Genomic DNA, 19,105 nt, shown 5'->3' with positions numbered 1-19,105 from the left:
GGAGAAACTGAGGAAAAATATAAAGAAAATCACCTGTTTTTTAAAAAATTGGATCTTGTTATTGGAAAAAATAGTATGGTATTTAAGAAATATAACTTATAAAAAAATATAAATATGCAAGTATTTTAAAATATCATTTATCACCAAAAGAAGCATATTGCAACCATTCCAAGGAGCACCACTACAACAAAATTTTCCTATTAAATCCCAGCAGAGGAAAAAGAAAATCCATAGGATTTACATCAAATACACTTTAAAAGGACACGCCTGGTCTCAGTACACACCTCAAACTACGTGCAACTAGTGAATGATGTCACCGTGTTTAGAGGGCAGTAACAGCTTGTCTTGACAGCTGTCCCCAAAAGTCCAATTTGGACAAGGCTCAGGAATCTCATGCAACAAAGAAAATAAAATCCCAAACAATAGCCTGAAGCTGTTCAAAAAATGTAAATTAGGAAAACAGAGAAGCTGCAGGAAAAAAAGAATCTTAATTTTGCTCCACTTCCGCTCCTGCTGTGTGAACATGACAGCAAAGGCATTCCCAGGAACAGGAGGTTCCATGCACTTGTCCTGCCAGAGACACTTTTCAAGCAGAGAAAGAGATCAACAGGTCCAAGTGAGCTGTTGGTTGCTCCATTCCCTAAATCAGAAGTCGCAGCACAAAGAGCTGTGTTGCTGCCTCTGAAAGACAAACCTGAGCTGAACACAATCTGATCTTAAATATGCAAAGGGAAAGCAGAGGGAATGCAGAAGGTGTCTGGAGGAGAGAAGAAGAACAAAGGAAAAGAAGAAAAAAAAAATCCCCAAAAGTTTGGCATCTAAACTTCCAGAGTTTATTCAATTTATTTCAACCACAACTCAAAAGGTCAAATCTGCAAATGCTTTGCAGAGCAATGCAACCCAAAGCTCTGCTCTGAAGATCCCTTTCTTGGGAAATTTTAGAAAGAGAAGGAAAAGCAGAAATATAGCCACTTTGTCTTTCAGGCTGCCTAATTTGTGACTTTTTGGGACCAGTGCTGGCAGAGCAGAAGAAATTCTGGATTGCCCCCACTTTTTCCAAGAGGCCTGGAAGCAGACACAGCACAACAGCAGCCGTCCAGCTGCCGGAGTGAAGGAATGCAAACTTCTGCTCCAACAGCAAAAAAAAAATATAACAGATATGATTCAGGATTTTTTTTCCCCTCAAAAACAGCTGCAGATCTTGCGAAAGGAAAACAAAAGGTTGGAGTGCATCCCTGCCCTCCACCTCATCCCAACACACACAACTTGCCAGACACTGGGGCTTTGAGCAACCTCATCTAGAGGAAAGGGAACCAAGGAGAGGAACGACAAAGCTGCTTTTTAAAGGAAAATATTATTAAAAATTAGGAAGGAATTCTTCCCTGTGATGGTGGAGAGGCCCTAGCACAGGTTGTGCAGAGAAGCTCCAAGCCCCCATTCCTGCAAGTGTTCCAGGCCAGGTTGGATGGGGCTTGGAGCAACCTGGAATAGAGGAAGGTGTTGCTGCCCATGGCAGGGGGTGGAATGGGACGATCCCTTCCAACCCAAACCATTCTGTGAATGGTTCCCAGAAGTGAGTGGCTACCACCAGAGCAGGATTCCCAGTAAACCATTTGTGATGCCTCTCTCCATCCAACAGCCAAGCAAGTAGATATCCTATTCCTGAGAAAAGTAGAATCTAAGAAAAAACACAATTCCCCAAACTTCCTTTTACCTTCCCTTTCACAGAGATCTCTCTTCTCCACCTCCAGAAATCTAACCTAGAAAGAGATTCTCCCTCTGACACTGCTAAAGGGAACTACAAAATGACCTTGGTCCAACATGACACATTAAGCAACCTATCAAAAACTCGAGAGCATGGAAGAGTTTCAAATAAGTAACAGGACTGCAGGTAGAATAACAGCACTGGAGGTGGAATGCACCAGTCTTCATACCAGTTTTCTGAAAGTAATGTGGTCACCAACGTGGGTCACCACAGTAACCACCATTAATTATGGGAGCTTGGTCTGATGTTTTCTCATCAACTCTGGAGAGGGAGAGAGAGAGAGAGAATGCAGGCACCAAACTACCTCCATGTATCATTCCAAGAACAATGACACAGCTGAAGCTGACACATCACCCGTGTGCAGATGGGCTTTAAGCAACAAAATTCTAACCAGCAAAGCTAGCAATTCCAAGGAAAACCATCTCAAAGACTATGGGGCAAACTCATGACAAATTAATTAATAAATGCTGGTATCCCAGTTCAGAATTTCATACCTGAAAAGTTGATGGCCAAATTTATTTAACCTCAAATACACAAGAAGAATCCTCAAAGTAACCAGTAAGCGGCCAAATCAAGCACTCATGGTTAGAAAACACAATTTTGACCATGAAAGTTACCTTTGATTCCTTCCCCAGCTCAAAGAAGCTGACTACACAGAAACTCCATGAATACAACATTATCAATACATTGTGTGCAATGAACTCCCGTTTCAATATTCTAGAAAATTGCTACTGATAATTCTCATTTCCATTTTCCCACTGAGAAACCACCGAGATAAACCAGCATTGAGCAACACTTGAGTGAAAACAGAGCATTAACAAATTTGGCAGCAAGCCATCTGCTATATTTTTGTTTTTATCCTCTTTTTTTTTTGAAAGCAGGTAATATTCTATAGGTGGAAACACAACCTTCTCTCATTGCTAACGCTGTTGTCACTTTATTATCAGTATTTAGCAGATAACCGCAGAGTTAAGTGTCACAATAAAATCCCAACTACTCAGGTTGGGTTTTTTTTCCACCGTTAAAACATTTCCACCCTACTATCGTTTCCATCTTACCTCAAGCACTGGGCCAGCTCCAAGAATAATCTGTTCTACTCCACTGGCAAATCCCTTCTGGCTGAGGGCGGTGAGGTGATGAATCAGAAAATTGGTGCTCTGTGTCTTTCCCGAGCCACTCTCTCCTGAAATCACAATGCACTGGTTCTTCTTCCTCTGGAGCATAGCATGGTAAGCCACATCTGCCACAGCGTAAATGTGGGGCTCCAGCTTCCCCAGCTGATGGTTATCATACATCTTCACATACTTGGGGTTATAAATAGGTAGGAACTTGAAGGGATTAATAACAATGAGGATGCTGCCAACGTAGGTGTAGATTTTTTCCTGCTTGAAGCGGTTTCTGAGATTTTCCAGGAGCGTTTTCTCGTTCAGGTCTGGCAAACCACACAAGTCATCGTAGTCCTTCTGCTGGGGCTGGGGGAGAAAGCCCCGCTCCACCATCCTGCGCCGCTCCTCCGTCACCCGCAGCCAGGACTGCAGGCTCCCGTAGTGGATGGAGCCATCCAGGTTCTTCTCCCGCAGCAGGAAGCGATAATCCTCGCCGCTGATGCGGTTCTCCAGCGCCATGCGCGGCCACAGCATCATGCGCTGCACCGGGCAGTCCGTGGGGTTGAGGATCCATTCCTCCCCTCCGAACTCCTTCACTTCGGCCAACACGTAACATTTTGTTTTCTCGAGCTGGAGTTTGTTGATGAGTGAATCGATCACCTCGGCAGCCGTGGATGTTTTCCTGGCAGTGATGGGGCAGTAGATTGTCCCCTCTGCGATGCTCCCGGGGTAGATGTGCAGCGTGTACTCGCTATCCTCAAAGCGTCGTCTGCCTCCAACATCATTTACACTCATATTGGATCCTTTCCCATCAGTCCCTGTGCTGCATAGTCAGGATTGTGCTGTATCTTGTCAGGTCATCATGTTAGCAAGGCTGAAAAAAAACAAAATAAAACCAGTTAGGTGCTATCCTAGAAATACCCCAAAGCTGTAGCAGATAAAGGTATTCAACACCCAAACACTACACACACAACACAGGCTCCCCCTAACTCAGATGTAACTCCCATAGCACCTCAAGCTTTTGCTAATTTTGCCCCCAGTCTGAGGTATCAGAAACACCCTCTGATTTTCAGTGAAAATTTTGTGAGCAACACACAAGACCACCTCCTGAATCAATCTCATGGATGCATGGTACTCAGCATCCACAAACTTCAGCTGTTAAAACAAAATAACTATCACCTTCCCCAGCACACGTGGCCCTTCCTACAGATGCATTTTTCCACTGTCCTGTGCCAGTGAAGAGGAGATAAACTCCTTTCCTTCCTGTCCAGGAGATTTTGAACCCATGATGATTTAATCAGCATCACTTTTTCCCCTAACAAGCCACCCTTTTTCAGAGATGTCCATATCTCACACTGGATAAGAGTTATTGCAACCAACTCCTTTGTTGCCTACATTGCACTTTTTATTTCTCTTGTACTGCTTAAAACCAAACAAACCCATATCTCTGGCAATGAAACATCAAATGTGCAGCTCTTTTCTCAAACTTCATCACTACAAGAAGATAACACACCACCAGCAGCCCCAGGTAAAAGCAAATTCAGAGTTAAAGAGCCCCAGTTCTCCACCAGTTCTAGCAAACTCCAAACTGCGCTGGAAGATGTTAAGAGTTATTCCAAAAGAAAGACAAAAGGGAACTAGGGAGAAAATCAGGACCCACAGAACCAGGATCTGGGCAATCAGGTGGCAGTGACACTTCGTACAGATTGAAGTTTACATAATGCACATCCTAATGTTATTTGTAACACTGAGCTTTTCATTGAGCACTGCCCCACTGGAGCAAGACCTCACAACTATGACAGTTCCCTCCTGGCATCAACAAAATGCTCAAGAAGGGTAAAAAAACCACGAAGTCAAAACCCACAACAGGTTTAGGGAACTTCAGATATTTGATGCCGGGAAGAGTATTCAGGGAAAACATTCCACTGGTCACCCTGTTCCTGCAGTCTCCCCCAAGTTTCCAGATCCAGGACCCTCAGTCCAAGTACAGCCATCCTAATCTTCTACATCCACTACAAGGCTGGGATTTGGAGAATTGTTTCATTTCTGAGGCCCTCAAATGAACAGCACTATTTTGTGCTGTATTGTTTCTTGCTCCAATATTTCATTAAGTATATTATCCCCAGCCACGCGCACTTCAAAGCACAGAAATTAATATGTCCCAGTGAAACACATCTGGCAGAGATTCACGGTGCATTGCTTGGTAGCAGGACATACATTATACACTGGGAAGTGTTCCAGCTGCTTTCCTATGGCTTTACTACAGGCACAGATGCAACAGGGATGATGTCAGGGAAGTGCTGGGTTGGGCTTGCTTTGTGTAGCTCTGCAACTCCAGCATCAGCTTTTCATCAAGAAGGGGCAAACAAATCCCCCACTATACTTAAGGTCAGTAATTCCTCACCCAGATTTTACTTCAAAGCTGAGGCCAAGAGGACTGGCTACTTTTATTGATGTTATCAGAGCGTATCCAAGACTGCTGACTCACATGAGAAGTGCAAACAGGACTTTAAGTTGCTTACGTTGAGCAAACTGACCTTGCCTCCTTCCTCCTGCACACTCAATAAATACACTATAAAGCACTAGGCCACTCCACCCCACCCACCCAAACATCTCTAGAGATGTTTATTCTGCATGCAATTGGTAACAACAAACACCTGTGCCTTCTGCATCCAAACATCTTGAATCCAGCAGGGTTCCAAGCCAAGTGTGAACTCCATGGAGATGGTGAAAGCCTCAGCAACTCGGAGACATTGAAGAGCCAAGTCCTCCCCACAAAACCACTCAAAGACCAGAAGCTTCCAAGATCAGAAAGCAAAGGGGTGTTAATTCAAGCCTTGTAAATCCCAGGGGTGCCACGGGGTTTACTGGTAGCAACCTCAAACATGGCTCAGAGTGTTTAGGGAGGTCAAAGCAATGTTAATGAAGTTAATTGGTTATGGTCTCCCATGCCCTGCTGCACAAGAGCCTGGCCCTGGCTCAGCATCCAACACACCTTGTGCATGCAGTCAGCTTTTCCAAAGCATTTTGGAGAAAACAGTGCAATGAAATATCCATCCTAAGGTAATTAGCATTATGTCAGGGAAAAAGGTTCTCCTAATGGCAACTACCCCAGCAAGCTGTTGTATTAGCAGTTTTATTACTTGAAAAATTAATCTTTTTGCATTTAGACATAAAAAATTAAATGGGACCATGAAAAGAGTGACACAAAGTTTGTACTGTGTCACCCATTAATACTTGCTCTGTGCATTATTTTAATTAAAGGCCTTTTGAGTTACTACATGCTTACATTTACAGGTCAACATAAAAAATGATGCTACGCTTCAGTCATTTATACATTTTTGCCTATTGCAAACTCCTGGGAACACTCTGGCCAAAAATTCGTGGATGCTGCACACCTATGAAAGGAAACATTTATGGCATTTGAAGTCAACACAGAATCATGGAATGGTGTGACCTTGAAGAGGTTTTAAAGCCCATCACATTCCACCCCTGCCATGGGCAGAGACACTTTCCACTAGACCAGGACGCCCCAAGTCCCAACCAACCTGGCCTGGAACACTGCCAGGGATGGGGCAGCCACAGCTGCTCTGGGAAGCCTGTGCCAGGGCCTCACCACCCTCACAGGAAAAAAACTTCTTCCTAATATCCAATATAAATCCCCCCTTTTTAGTTTAAAACTGTTCCCCCCTCGTCCTGTCCCTCCATTCCTTCTCCCCAGTCCCTCTCCAGCTCTCCTGGAGCCCCTTCAGGCACTGGCAGGGGCTCTGAGCTCTCCCTGGAGCCTTCTCCTCTCCAGGTGAGCACCCCCAGCTCTCCCAGCCTGGCTCCAGCCCTCTGACCATATACTTTCAGCCTAATATTTTCTACATACTTTTCCATTTTCTATGTTTGAATGAAGATTCTTCTCAAATTAATCCTAAATGCTGACTTTGCTCAATTTTACTACACCAACATAGTTTTATTTCCAACATAAAAAAAACCACAATCTCTAAACATGGTTACAAATTAATTATATTACGTGCATTCACTGATATTTTACTTGGGTTCTCCTACATAATAAAATCAATTACTATTTCCAAGGGGATGGCTCAGAGGATTCTGATAAAACTGACAATAATCATCTGATTATTAGCAGGTTAACAGAAAAAGATGAAAACTTTGTTTGCCAATTAGGCTTTGTACAGACACTAAACACGTAAATATTAGTTGATTTTTACATTCTATGTGATCTTTTGCTATATGGTCACAGTTTAATACACATTCAGAAAGACCAGCCTCAATATGTTCATTTTCAGGGACAGCATTAGCAGCACGTGGCAAAAATCCAAAACAAACTGTCCACTGGAAGCATCCAAACCCGGCATAAATAATCTGTGACAGCTAAAGCCTGAAATCATGTGCAGAGTTTGCCAAATACCGAATGATTTGGAAAAAACAGGGATCAGTGTCAGCATTGAGGCTGCTAAAGGGGCAATTCTGGAAGCAAAGTTCACTGAGTTTATTATAACATCCCCTAACCTGGCAAGGGACTACAGAAACAGGGAAACTTTCTCCCCATTCGGGGAGTGCTCGGGGTTTGGTTTCTTTCTTGTCCATCTACCAGCACCTCCCAACACACCGTGCAGGGCAGTAATTCCTGGCTGCCAATCTAAACACTTCACTGCTTAATCTGAGTCTGTGGGCACAAGATGTTTCTCCTGTAGCAGCCAACAGCCTCATGCTGCTGGTACCCAAAATAAATACCTTGGTGATATCAAAACTGACACCAGACCGACACATCTGTGACAGCTACACACAGGAGGAATACCCAGGTGGAAGCTCAACAACTTGGTTATCACTGCAACTTTTCACATGTCAGTTCCTTTCAGAATCTACGTAACACTTAACCCTCTTATTTTATCATCTTCCTTTTCCATGGTCACCGTGTTTTTCTCTTCCTACTGCTTGCCAACGGGAGAGAAATGTATGTATTGTCACTTAATCACCTATGTGGGCCACTCTCAAAGAATCTTGTGTGCAGGAGTGGTGGTACCCAAAACACAGATTTATGTACATTATTTTCATCCAAAACAATGAAAGTTCTATCACAGGAAAAGTGAGATTTGGAAGCATTACAGAGATCTTGGAATGGTCTGTTTTGAAGAGACCTTTAAAGGTCACCTAGTCCAACCCTCCTGCAATGAGCAGGGATGTCTTCAACCTGATTTGTAACCACAATACAAATTTACTTCTTAAAGGATGATAAGCTTGGATGGGGAAAAATATACCCATTAGCACTCCAGGATTGTCCACATATAGAAGGAAGGTCTTTTGGCTGAATTTCAGAGCGGTTTATTTGGACCAAGCAAGATGCCAATGCAGTGAGAAATCTTAAATTAGAACAGAAAATGAAAGCAGAAGTGGAGACACATTCTCAGAGGCTCTGCAGCAGCACAGGACCCTGCTGGGGTTCTGAGCCAAAACAAAACCCTGCAGGAACCAACAGCAAAGACACACAGATGATGGCAGCAACATCCCAATGACACATCTGACTGTTTCAGGGGCTTCTTTCCTCTCCCCTTAAAATTCTCCATTTGGTCACAATTCCTTTGAAAGAAAGAAATTATTCTCCTTTGCTAAACCTGCTTTGTATTGCTCAGAGTTCAAGGTAAATGTGAATGAACATAAAAATTTGGTGTCCTTTCACTTTCTGCAAACCCAAGAGATTTTGAGTTAAACCTCCTTGATTTCCTCAGTCCACATGACATTTGTAAACTGGGGTTGGGCTGTTATTATCAAAAGCCATAATGAAAGGAGTGTCAACCCTTGGACAGTGTCAACCATCCTGCCTCAAGCAGAAGGGAATTTTTCTGGAAGTAAAGATGCCTGTACAGCCAGAGATGCCTATTCAGCCTCCGAGGGGGATTCCCAGAACACAAAAGAAGCAGTGACACAGCTCACCCCTATGTAAATCGCTCTCAAAGACCTACAGTTACCCACACTGGAACTAAAATAGGTTCTCTAAGTTGTTTCTGAGATCCATAGCTTCTTCCATGACCTGAAAAATTTGAGACAAGTCATATCACACTGGTTTGCTCTGAGTAACTCTGTCACCTCCTTATCTGTTCACTTATATAGTGGAGGATAACACTTGAAGTTCAGTTTGGCACCTGGGAGCTCCTTGCTGAGCACCAGAGGTGTTTCATCCTCTCTTTCAGAGATGGGCTTGGTTCCCCCATATTTTAATCAGACACAGATATTAAGAAGTCCATGAATACATAAAGCACCTCAGTGCACGATAATCCCTTCCAGAGCCTGCAATCACCTTGTCTTGAGGTTTTGGTATTTCCCTATGGTATGACGACAACTCAGTAGTTCCTCTTCTAGAAACTGGAGGTGGTGAGGATGTTGCTATTTATCACATTCTTGCTGATGCATCTCCTGTGGAAATCTCTCAGCTTCTACCAGACCTTACAGTTGAGACAAAAAAAAACCCCAAAAACCTAACAAACAAACAAACCAACCACAAAAACAAACAAACAAAAACCTCCAAAAACCCCAAACAAAAACAAATAAAAAATCCTAAAAAAAATTACAAGAAAAGTTCTTGTGAAATGAGTTACTCCTAATATGTTACAAACATTTCTGATGAAGGAGGAACTGAATTAGGATGTGAATAAGAGCACTTATTCTTTCCCTTGAGGTCAAAGCACTTTCTGTGCAGGGAATGAGTCAGCATCCAAGGAACTAACCTGGGTTATGCAGCGAACGAACCTCCTGCCTGCATGACTCCTGCCTCACCAGCTGGATATGCTACCAAAAGGCACAGATCCATCATCTGTGGTGCCAAAGAAATGAAAATTAAATAAAGAAACTACAAAAAGGCTTGGTGAGGTCTTGACTGGGCTAGCTGCATGGGAGAAGTGACTTCCATCTCCACTTCCGCCACAGTGTCTCTGCTTGATGCTGGGAAACCCAAATAAGTGGTGCCAAGAAAATCCTGCCCTGGATTGTTCCTCTTTCTTCAGATTTGAGTCACTGAATCTTGACTTGTGGAAGCACTTCTGTTCTCTCAAAACATCCCCATACACTGAGAATGGAATCCTCCAGTTGCTCCCTTGGCTTTTTTTGCCAGAAACCAACAAAATAGTAATATAAAAAATAAAATTTGAAGAAACAAAAGGAATTGTTGGATCTCCTCTCAGGCTGCAATGGTAGCACCATTTAAGTTTTAAGTTAATTTTCCCTATCTGGCTAATGAGAACTGTCAGTGAATGGCAAGGATTAACAAAAAGGCAGAGACTAAGGAAGAGCCTGGTGTACCGTGAGTGTTCTGAGTCCTGAAGGGAAACAAATCCTTGCTACATTTTGTTTTGCTGCTTCTAATGACTAATGAAGTAGTCAGTGGCCAGAGGTAGGACAACCCTGCTCCAAACACCAATAAAAATCTGTCTTTTATAACTGATAGAATTACATTTATAGCCCCTTCAGGTTTTCCTGGATTAACTCCAGGCTCCAACAAATTTTCAGACAGAGCATCCCTCACCAACACAGCAATTCTGTTCACATGAACAGCCAAAATATCAGATTTTTCAACTTGACTGGTTGGATTTGCTCTTCACAGGTGGACACAGAGCAGTTCAGCCTCTGGAAATCCGACTGGAAACAAAGTGATAGAGTTGATATCCCAAAAACACAGATCACTGTCAAATCCCACACTGCTGCAGGCACAGAGCAGAGCCAGTGAGCACAGAGACGGCTGCAGAAACTGTAAATGGACTCAGGATCTCCCTTTTAGCTATACAATCATGTGCCCAGCTATTGATATTTTACTTTGCAGCTAAAATTTCACATTTAGAGCCTGAAAGCCAGCAGCTCTTACAATAAAAACATTTTTGAAACTGATAAAAATTATGGATATGAAGTGTAAGCAACGTTGCCAAGGACTAAAGGAATTCACACTGAGGAGCATCTCCCAGCCCCAAAATAGCTACAGAAAATACCTTTTGAGAGCTCAGGAATTACACCAGTATTAAGGACAAGGTGCTTCTTTCCTAGGGGAGCTCAAGAACTTCAGAGAACAAAACCTGGGGACATAAAGGGATTCTTCTCCTCTCAATGCAATGCTGAAGGTGGTAGGAGCAGGCTGAGGACTGCCGTGCTGAAAAGGAAATTTGCTGAAGGATGTGGAGGCACTCCAGGACCACTTCCAGCTCCTACAAGCACCACACTTGAGATAACAGCTGAGAAAAAGGCAGAAGGATTTGCAGAAGCACTAAGAATTGCACAAATACATTGTGCTGGCACCTAAATGCACCGAATCGCTGCATTAGGAAGTATCCAAACATAACAGAAATAAAAGACAGCTCATTAAAAAAAATTTGATTTTTATATGTTATCACCAAGAAGTTATTTCTCACCTTTATGATGAAATGGCAGAGTATTTTGAATATTTCCATACAAATATATATTGATCTATATCAACTATATGTATCAATATACTGGTAAATATCAGTATATAGATCCATGCCAAAGGATTTTATTGGGTTAAAGAATCATGTCCTCCCATAGATCCTCAGCATGGATCCTTCCTCAACATTCTCTATCCTTGGGAAGCTCAACCAACTTCCAGCAAAATCCAAGACAAACACAGACACCTCTCAGCCTTGCTTATTGTGGAGTCCACAGACACAGGAAAATAAACATTAAATCACTATGGAAGTGACGATATCTATGCTGTATTTCCCTAAAAATATAAAATTAGGGACAATTTACATAAATGAATGTCACTATGTTATTTTTGAATACTTGGTCAAAAAATTATAATGTCAGGTGTTTTTCCTGTAGTCTTAGGAGCTTTGAAGTTATTATGAAGAAGATAATTCAGTTTAGGAGTAAAGTAAAATGTAAGTGCAATAGCACCAGGAGAAGATATAATAATGTGGTTACTGATGTTCTCCCTTTCCTCATTTTATGGAGGATTATGGACCATGACCAATAGTGAGGAAGGGATTGTTTTAAAGCCTTCTCACAGAAAACTTTTTGGCAAACAGTCAATTTAAAATAAAATTTTCCAGTGTTCCCTATACAATTTTATTGCATTTCACAAGAATTATTACCTGTGACCCACCAACACAAACCCAGAAGAGCTTTCTCTTCTGCCAAGAAGATTCCAACTTTCCTCCTGATAGGACATTTACTGTTCAAGATCAAAATGAACCACACAAATTAACTCTGGCTGGGCAGCAGACAAATCCCATGTTTTCCCATTTTAGGTAGAACATACCTGTTAATGAATGAGAGTTTAAAAGGCCAATTCTCCAGTTTTTCAGCTCGGTCTCCAACTTCTTAAATGACACTACAGTCCAGCTTTTCTTAAGCATCTGAACAGGAATAAAGTTATTTTTAGGAGTCCATAATCTTACAGTGCCATGTGCCCCTGCAGCTACTGGTTTCTTCTGCTACAAGTCTGAATTTCCCCAGCAAAATAACCAAAGCTTCCACTCCAGCCTATCCTCATTCTTTTAAATCCTCCTTAAACAAAGGCAATCCTCAACTAACTTCACCCTTCAGCTGCCTCTCATCCTTGCACCTCCTTCCCGTTTTCCATGGGCGATGAAATCATTTCCCCACAGAGAATCATCTTCTCTGCATTCAATGAAGGTCAGCCCTCAGCAGCAGGAGCTGCAGTGTCGTCAGGAAATCAAGAGACTGCTCCTGGCTGGATTTAGTTTCATATTAAGTAAGAGGTGATGCCATTTGTTATCTGTCTCCTCTCCATGTTCAGTGTCTCAAACAGCTTAGTTATATTTAATAATCTAAAGACTTTATCAGAATTATATAAATAACTTATAAATAATTGATATATTTTAGGGATTTGATGTCTGTAGCCAGACCATACAGACCACTCCTTTAAACCAAGGAGCTCAAAATCCTCCAAAATTAGTGTTTCTTTTCAATGCAGAACAACTGAAAATTCTGTAGCACCAACATGAAAGCCTCCTGGTCCATGCAGGAGCAAGATTTTATTATCCAGAGGCTCGTAGTAACCTACAGATTCTCTGCACAGCCCATGTGGCACAAGGAATAGATCTTAGAGCACTAAGAATTATGCTGTCGAAGATCAAAGGGAAAAGAATATTAAAACTGTACTGCCAGATCTGGCTTAGTTACCTTACAAAGGGAAAAAAAAAAACGAAAAAAACTCCAGAACCAAAACAAACACCAAACAGGATGAGTCATACTTTAAACAAGACTTTCAGCAACTAGTTCACAGAAAAAATTGTCTTTTTCCTCTAAAGGCCATATTTATAAAAAATATTCAGCCCACAGATTATGATAATTTACAAGCAAGAGCAGGAATAGGATGCTGGATTTAAAGGAACCACGAACCAATATATTCTATCTGAAAATTAAACTGTCAGGCAAATGCCACAACACAAGAGTGGCTTCTAAACTTGAGAATGAGTGTTCTGAAAGCATCAGGACTTGAAACCAAAAACAAAAGCCATCTCACAATGCAAGAAGTACTAAAAAATCTCTTGAATTAGACCTGACAGCTCCACTAAAAATAGTTCTTGGCAGCTACCTGAAACACAGGCTTTGTAATTCTTTGAAAACATTGATATCAGACAGAGAAGCAAAAAAAAAAAAAAAAAAAAAAAAAAAAAAGAAGCAGGAATTAATCAAGTATTTAATTGAAATACTTCCCCCATCTCAAGTCCTCTTCCTGGAGCCCCTTCAGGCACTAGAAGGGGGGCTCAGATGTGTCCCTGGAGCCTTCTCTTGTCCAGGTGAGCAACCCCAGCTCTCCCAGGCTGGCTCCAGAGCAGAGGGGCTCCACGGCCTCCTCTGGACTGACTCCAGCAGTTCCACATCCTCCCTCTGCTGTTGGAGGCAGCTCTGCAGGTGGGATCTCAGCTGAGCATAACTTGAAGCCCTGGACAAGCAAAACTCAGCTCCTCCTTAAGGTCCTAACATTATTACTTTTCCTGATGGATCAGATACACTGTCTGGAGGCTGTAGAAATTCAGAGATGTTTGATGACCAGCATCAGGGAACCAATATATCCATTAGGAATGTCGTAATGCACCTTTTTAAAATAAAATAAGCAGTCAATTATCAAGGATCTACATCAGATGCTCTGTCCCAGCATTTTGCTATAATAAACATGCATTTTATGGTGCCTCTGGGTTGTTTAAAACTGTTTCTGGGGGTTCCCACACATTGTGCTACAGGAGTAGGAGGAAAGCATCCTTGATTACCAAATCTCATTAACAGGTACACCCCTACAGCCACCCAACACAAAGAAGGACAGACAGAACCTACAAACAAGTATTAAGATGACACTGGGGAACAAAGACATGCATAGACTTTGCATTTCATTTGAATCTTCCCTACTTGGGGCAAAAGCTGGAGCAACATCACAGCTGGGATCAGGACTTCATCCTGCACTTGGGTAGGAACTTCCACCTCTCCCAGCCACAAGCTATAGCTCGACACAAACTTGGGGAGCAGATAAATGTGGCTGTAGAGAAAATAAAATTCAAAAGCACATTCTGGAAAATAAAATTATTCTATAAATCACTGCATATATCCAATAAGGTTGCAATTAAGTCAATTGAGATAACAGTCTGTATCTCATTATATTCTCTGGGAAAAAAAACCCATCTCATCTGGAAGCTGAAGATCTGGTTTCTTGAGAGACCAAGCAGCAAAAATCAAAATATTCACCGGACTGGCAGTGGAATGATTTCAATGCTTCAGTGAGCACAAGTTAAACCTGAGCATATTCAAACTAGCACAATGGATTTGCTTTTTATCAGTACTTTCATGGGTCCTCCCTTGTCTTTAGGATTATTTTGCCATCCAGACTATGATGTGGGGGGTGAGCTTTCCGATTTTTTTCCTTTGTCAATCATGATTTTTCATTAGGATAGAGCAATGCTATGCAAAAGAAATTCGGATCTGGTCCATCCTCAAAAAGGGAAGATTAAAACAAAGGGAAAACAAACGGCCCCAGAGCATAGAGCACAGAGAGAGGTCAGGCATCCTCAGATGGCTGAAGAAATTGGATGACAGATTGCAGCAACCCAGTATTAAACATCTCCAAGATAATTCCCCATCCCAAGCAGAACCATCACGGGGAGAAAGAGAAGCTTCTCAAAGCCAGGTCTGCCAGACTGCTTCTCTGACATCTGTTCCTGCATTTTCCGCCGGCCGATCCCAAAGCGGCTCCAGTGACGGATTTTCCCTAATTGCAGGCGGTGGATAATCACCCTTTATCCTGAAACAGGGTGCCCAGTGCAATGTGAAAACATCTCCTTTCCAACTCCTATGCTCATTTCCTACAAAACCTGTTCTAAAACGAAAGCCTCCCGTGGGATACGTTGGCTTTGAACATGTCTGAGGTGATTCCATAATTATTGAAGCTTTGGTTGCTGGGTTATTCCCAGAGAAAGTCATCAGACCCTCTCATGTTTTACTTTCCACCACGTGCCAACCTGTCCATCCCAATTTTTGTCCTCCACGTTCAAGTGAAAGCAGAGGCACCTCCTTCCCACAGAACAGAGAGCTCCCTATCTTAGTGCAGAAAGCCATTGATTACACTTGACACATGAGATGAGATACAAACATCCCTCCAAAAACTGCAGCACACTTGGGTTTAAGCCTCTTCCTCAATAAAAAATATTAAGCATATTTTCAATTCTTTCTGTGCCATCAGTATAGAAAAAGACAAATCTGCAGTGAGCAAAGTCACAGTGAAGAATTGGTTATAAACATAATAGTTACATTTCTTGAAGCTCTTTAAAAATTATCATGAGCAGCCAAATAGCTTCCACAAGCTACTGTGGAATTATTAATTCCTAAACCTAATGTTATTAATTCCTAAACCTGGCATCCCCACCCTTGGGAGGGGACAGGACACAGCCAAGGTCAGTCGTGCGTTATCTGGAGAAACTGAAACGCGATGCTGATCCTGGTGGAACAGGCTCAGGTAACACAACTGGCTTCATTTCCACCTTTTATTTATATGAAGGACAACTGAGATGGGAATGACAGGCCCTCCAGATATCCAGATCTCAGTGGTTTTCCACAAGCACAACTTTATATAGAAAATATATGGATTTCTCAAGTACGTTTAGGAGAATCCAACACCGATCAAAAAAGAGAACCCATACTTTCTGCCACACTAAAATACAATGTTATATCACAAACCTTTCCCTGAAGTTCACAAGTACCTTCCAAAATCCTGCCTAAAACTACTACACCATTTACTTTTCTCAAGCTACTAAATCTTTAATTCATATTCACCACACTGCAAATATTCCAGGTGAAGTATTTCCAGTCCTGTGCATGTGTCTTATCTTTTTCATACTCAAAGGATTTATTTCAAAACATTCATCTCCCCAACTACCAACACACCTCAAAGTTCCCCGGGAATCATTTTATGTAAAGCAGAAGTTTGGGGAGGGGGCCAATAAATCCTTTTAACCGAACGCTTTCAGATTACGACGGCACAAAGCCAACACAACTCTCCACAGCAGAAAAAGAGGTCAGGCAAATCCAATAACAAGTATTTAAAAAGACAAGTCAACAAAATTAGTTCAATTTTCTCGTTGGAGGCAAAGCAAGGTCATTATGGAAAGGGGAGGGGTAGGGGGCGAAAAGGAGATTCAGCAATAAAATAATAAAAAAACCCCAGAATATTCAACCTATTGGGTTTTGGAATTACTTCCACTCCATTTCACTGGCAGAATTAGAAACATTAGGACAGCAGGCTGCCACAACATGCAGGTGCTTGGGGCCATGACACCCAACAATCCATCCCCTGTGCTGCCCTGCAGCCAGCAGCCATCATTGTCTGGAGCAGATGCCACCTCTCAGCTCTCATCAGCCACGGGAAGACACAGCGTGGGTCCGACATGTCTAGAAGTCCCAGGATTAGCTGCTAGCACGAGCATGGTGGGAAGATTGTGCTGGTGTGTCACCCCTGTAAATTTCAAAATATACTAAGGCAAAGTTCAAAATGCCCTAAAAAGCAGTTTATGCCATAAGGATCTCAGCAGAAAGGTTTGGAGGGCTTGTCTTGGTTTGTCAGATGAATGCCATTGTTCAGATGAACCTTATTTCTTTACCATCCCTGATATTTTCACAGTATCTGTATTAGCTTGGGGGTTTTTTGAGACATAAAATGATATGAAACATTCTTTCTGTTCACAATAGGCCCATCCTTATGTACCACCCTATAAAATTTTGTCCCCAATATACCAAGTCTACCTATATGGTGAGCACAGGAATCACAGACCACAATTCAGACCAGAAACCTGAGATTTAGCTGACTTTTCAGGACAGAAAACTTGTGTTCTACCCTATGTTATCTTTGATCCTCAGTCAAAAGTCCCTTTCTGCAGAGAAACAGCCTAGGATTGTTATCCTTGTCTATACCCTGGCTGCAGGCAGAAAGCAAACCAAAGTTTCATAGACCTTTAAGTACGTAAATGTGTTTGTGCTGTCAGTGTTTGGGGTCTGACAGACACAGAGCAACCCATTCGTTCTACTCCTGCTTGTTCTTGCTGACTTTACACCTGAGTCTCAGGGATTTTCCACTTTCCTTAAGCCTTTCCAATGAATTCTATGGCAAAACTCATCAGCAATTTGACTTAAACATCCTTAACCCCTGACGTTTAAAGGATGATCAGGTTTGAAGGGTAATTTTATAATCGATGAGGGCTTTTGGTTGTTGCCCTTTTTAAAACACGTTTCTCTGAAATAGAGGTTGGGGGATTTCCAAAATTTTATTTATTTTAATGAAGAGTGAAAGACAAGACCAAGTTCCTTGTCCTAACATTCCATAACCGGCTGGTTTGGGATTCCCCCCATCAAAAGTCACCCCAGGCTCTCCTGCTGCCATGAGGAAAGTACATTTCGCATCTCCATCTTCCAAACTGCTACCACTGAAGGGATTTGCTGATTTATCATCTAACCATTGACATCCCTCCTTGCAGGTCTCCCTTTTCACCTTTATCCCTGTATCACTAAGATGCCAGCCACAGTCCTGAAATCAACTGTGTAGAGGTTTCAGCCTCAATAGCCTAAAATACAGCAATAGATTTGATGGAATAAAGGTGCTCCCAGTGATTAAAGAATCCCAGAATTGCTTGGGTTGGAAAGGACCTTCAAGATAATCTTGTTCCAACCCCATCATGGGCAGGGACACCATCCATTACACACCATCCCTTTTTAATTGTTCAGTCTCTTTTTATAATGCCAATTATCAGCAGACATATTTTCAAAACATTTCTTCTCTACTACAGCCATGAATTCATAATTTATATTAAAGAACATAATTTCTACAAAAGCAGTAAAAATAAGTCCTATGTGAGAAATAAGTGTTCTTGCTGCATTGTTTTGCCAAGCTAAAAAATATACTGGCATTCTGGTTTGCATTCAATCTGGCTTCATTCATCACTAAAAAAATCAAATTTTAGTTAAAAAAACCCCAAATCCTATGGAAGTGTGTGCAAGGAAGAGCTTTCCTAGCCTAAATTACCAAAGAATCAAACTGAGTATATTTTTTCCTCCAAACTTCAGTCACATCTGTAGTCCAAGGACAACCTGTTCACGTCTAACACAAATCAATCGAAACAAACTTTGCTCAAAGACAGTGGTAAAAGATTTGTTTAAAGAATTAAGGTTTCAGCTTTTTTAGTACCATCCAGATGCTGCTAAATATGTCAACTCCAGTGCATTGCTCCAGTAATTTGGGTAAATGAGTGAAGCCTTGGCAGCCATTTGCAATTGCAGCTGAGTTTGTTCTTCATGATTTGTTAGATAGGAAAAATCCCAGAAGAGATTGGGCTTTCTCTGAGTATATAGTTCACTTTTATAATTTACATTAACACTTAGCTAGGGGGATTTGAGCAGAAAAGATCCTCAATCCCTTAAATTCACCACAATATTTACATTCCTACCTTCCCCAATAATTAATGTTATGGAAATGATGGTTGCTCTTTAAGGAAAACATCCCACTAGCAGGATGGGGTGTTAAGTCAGTCTAATAAACATTCCAGAGTGAGTACATGATTTCCTTGTCCTCGCGCTCGTCCTTCCTGACTCCTCTAAAAGACAACAGGAGATGGAACCTTCAGAAAGTCATCAAGACTTCAGCAAGACACATGTGCCTCCCCCTGTACCTGAAAAGCAGAACACATCTTGGCATGACAAAGGAAAGTAAATTATATTCACATAA

General features: G+C 41.9%; 1 protein-coding gene across 8 annotated transcripts in view; it reads right to left on the bottom strand.

The window, feature by feature from the left end:
- The window catches only part of MYO9A (myosin IXA), a 171,241-nt gene that overhangs the window by 136,050 nt on the left and 16,086 nt on the right, over window positions 1–19,105 (bottom strand). For 7 of the 8 annotated variants that reach the window (XM_053988384.1, XM_053988388.1, XM_053988386.1 and 4 more), the window contains exon 2: window positions 2,824–3,745. In XM_053988384.1, coding sequence (XP_053844359.1) covers window positions 2,824–3,666 — 843 coding nt within the window. In that variant the 5' untranslated portion in view covers window positions 3,667–3,745. Of the gene's footprint in view, window positions 1–2,823; window positions 3,746–12,139; window positions 12,196–19,105 lie in introns of those variants that run through there. The other variant, XM_053988385.1, reaches the window with a different exon arrangement.

Source organism: Vidua macroura, chromosome 12 (genome assembly GCF_024509145.1).
Source record: "Vidua macroura isolate BioBank_ID:100142 chromosome 12, ASM2450914v1, whole genome shotgun sequence".
NCBI classification, from domain to species: domain Eukaryota; kingdom Metazoa; phylum Chordata; class Aves; order Passeriformes; family Viduidae; genus Vidua; species Vidua macroura.
Note: the sequence above shows the minus strand (reverse complement) of the source record. Positions and strands in the feature narration are given on the sequence as shown.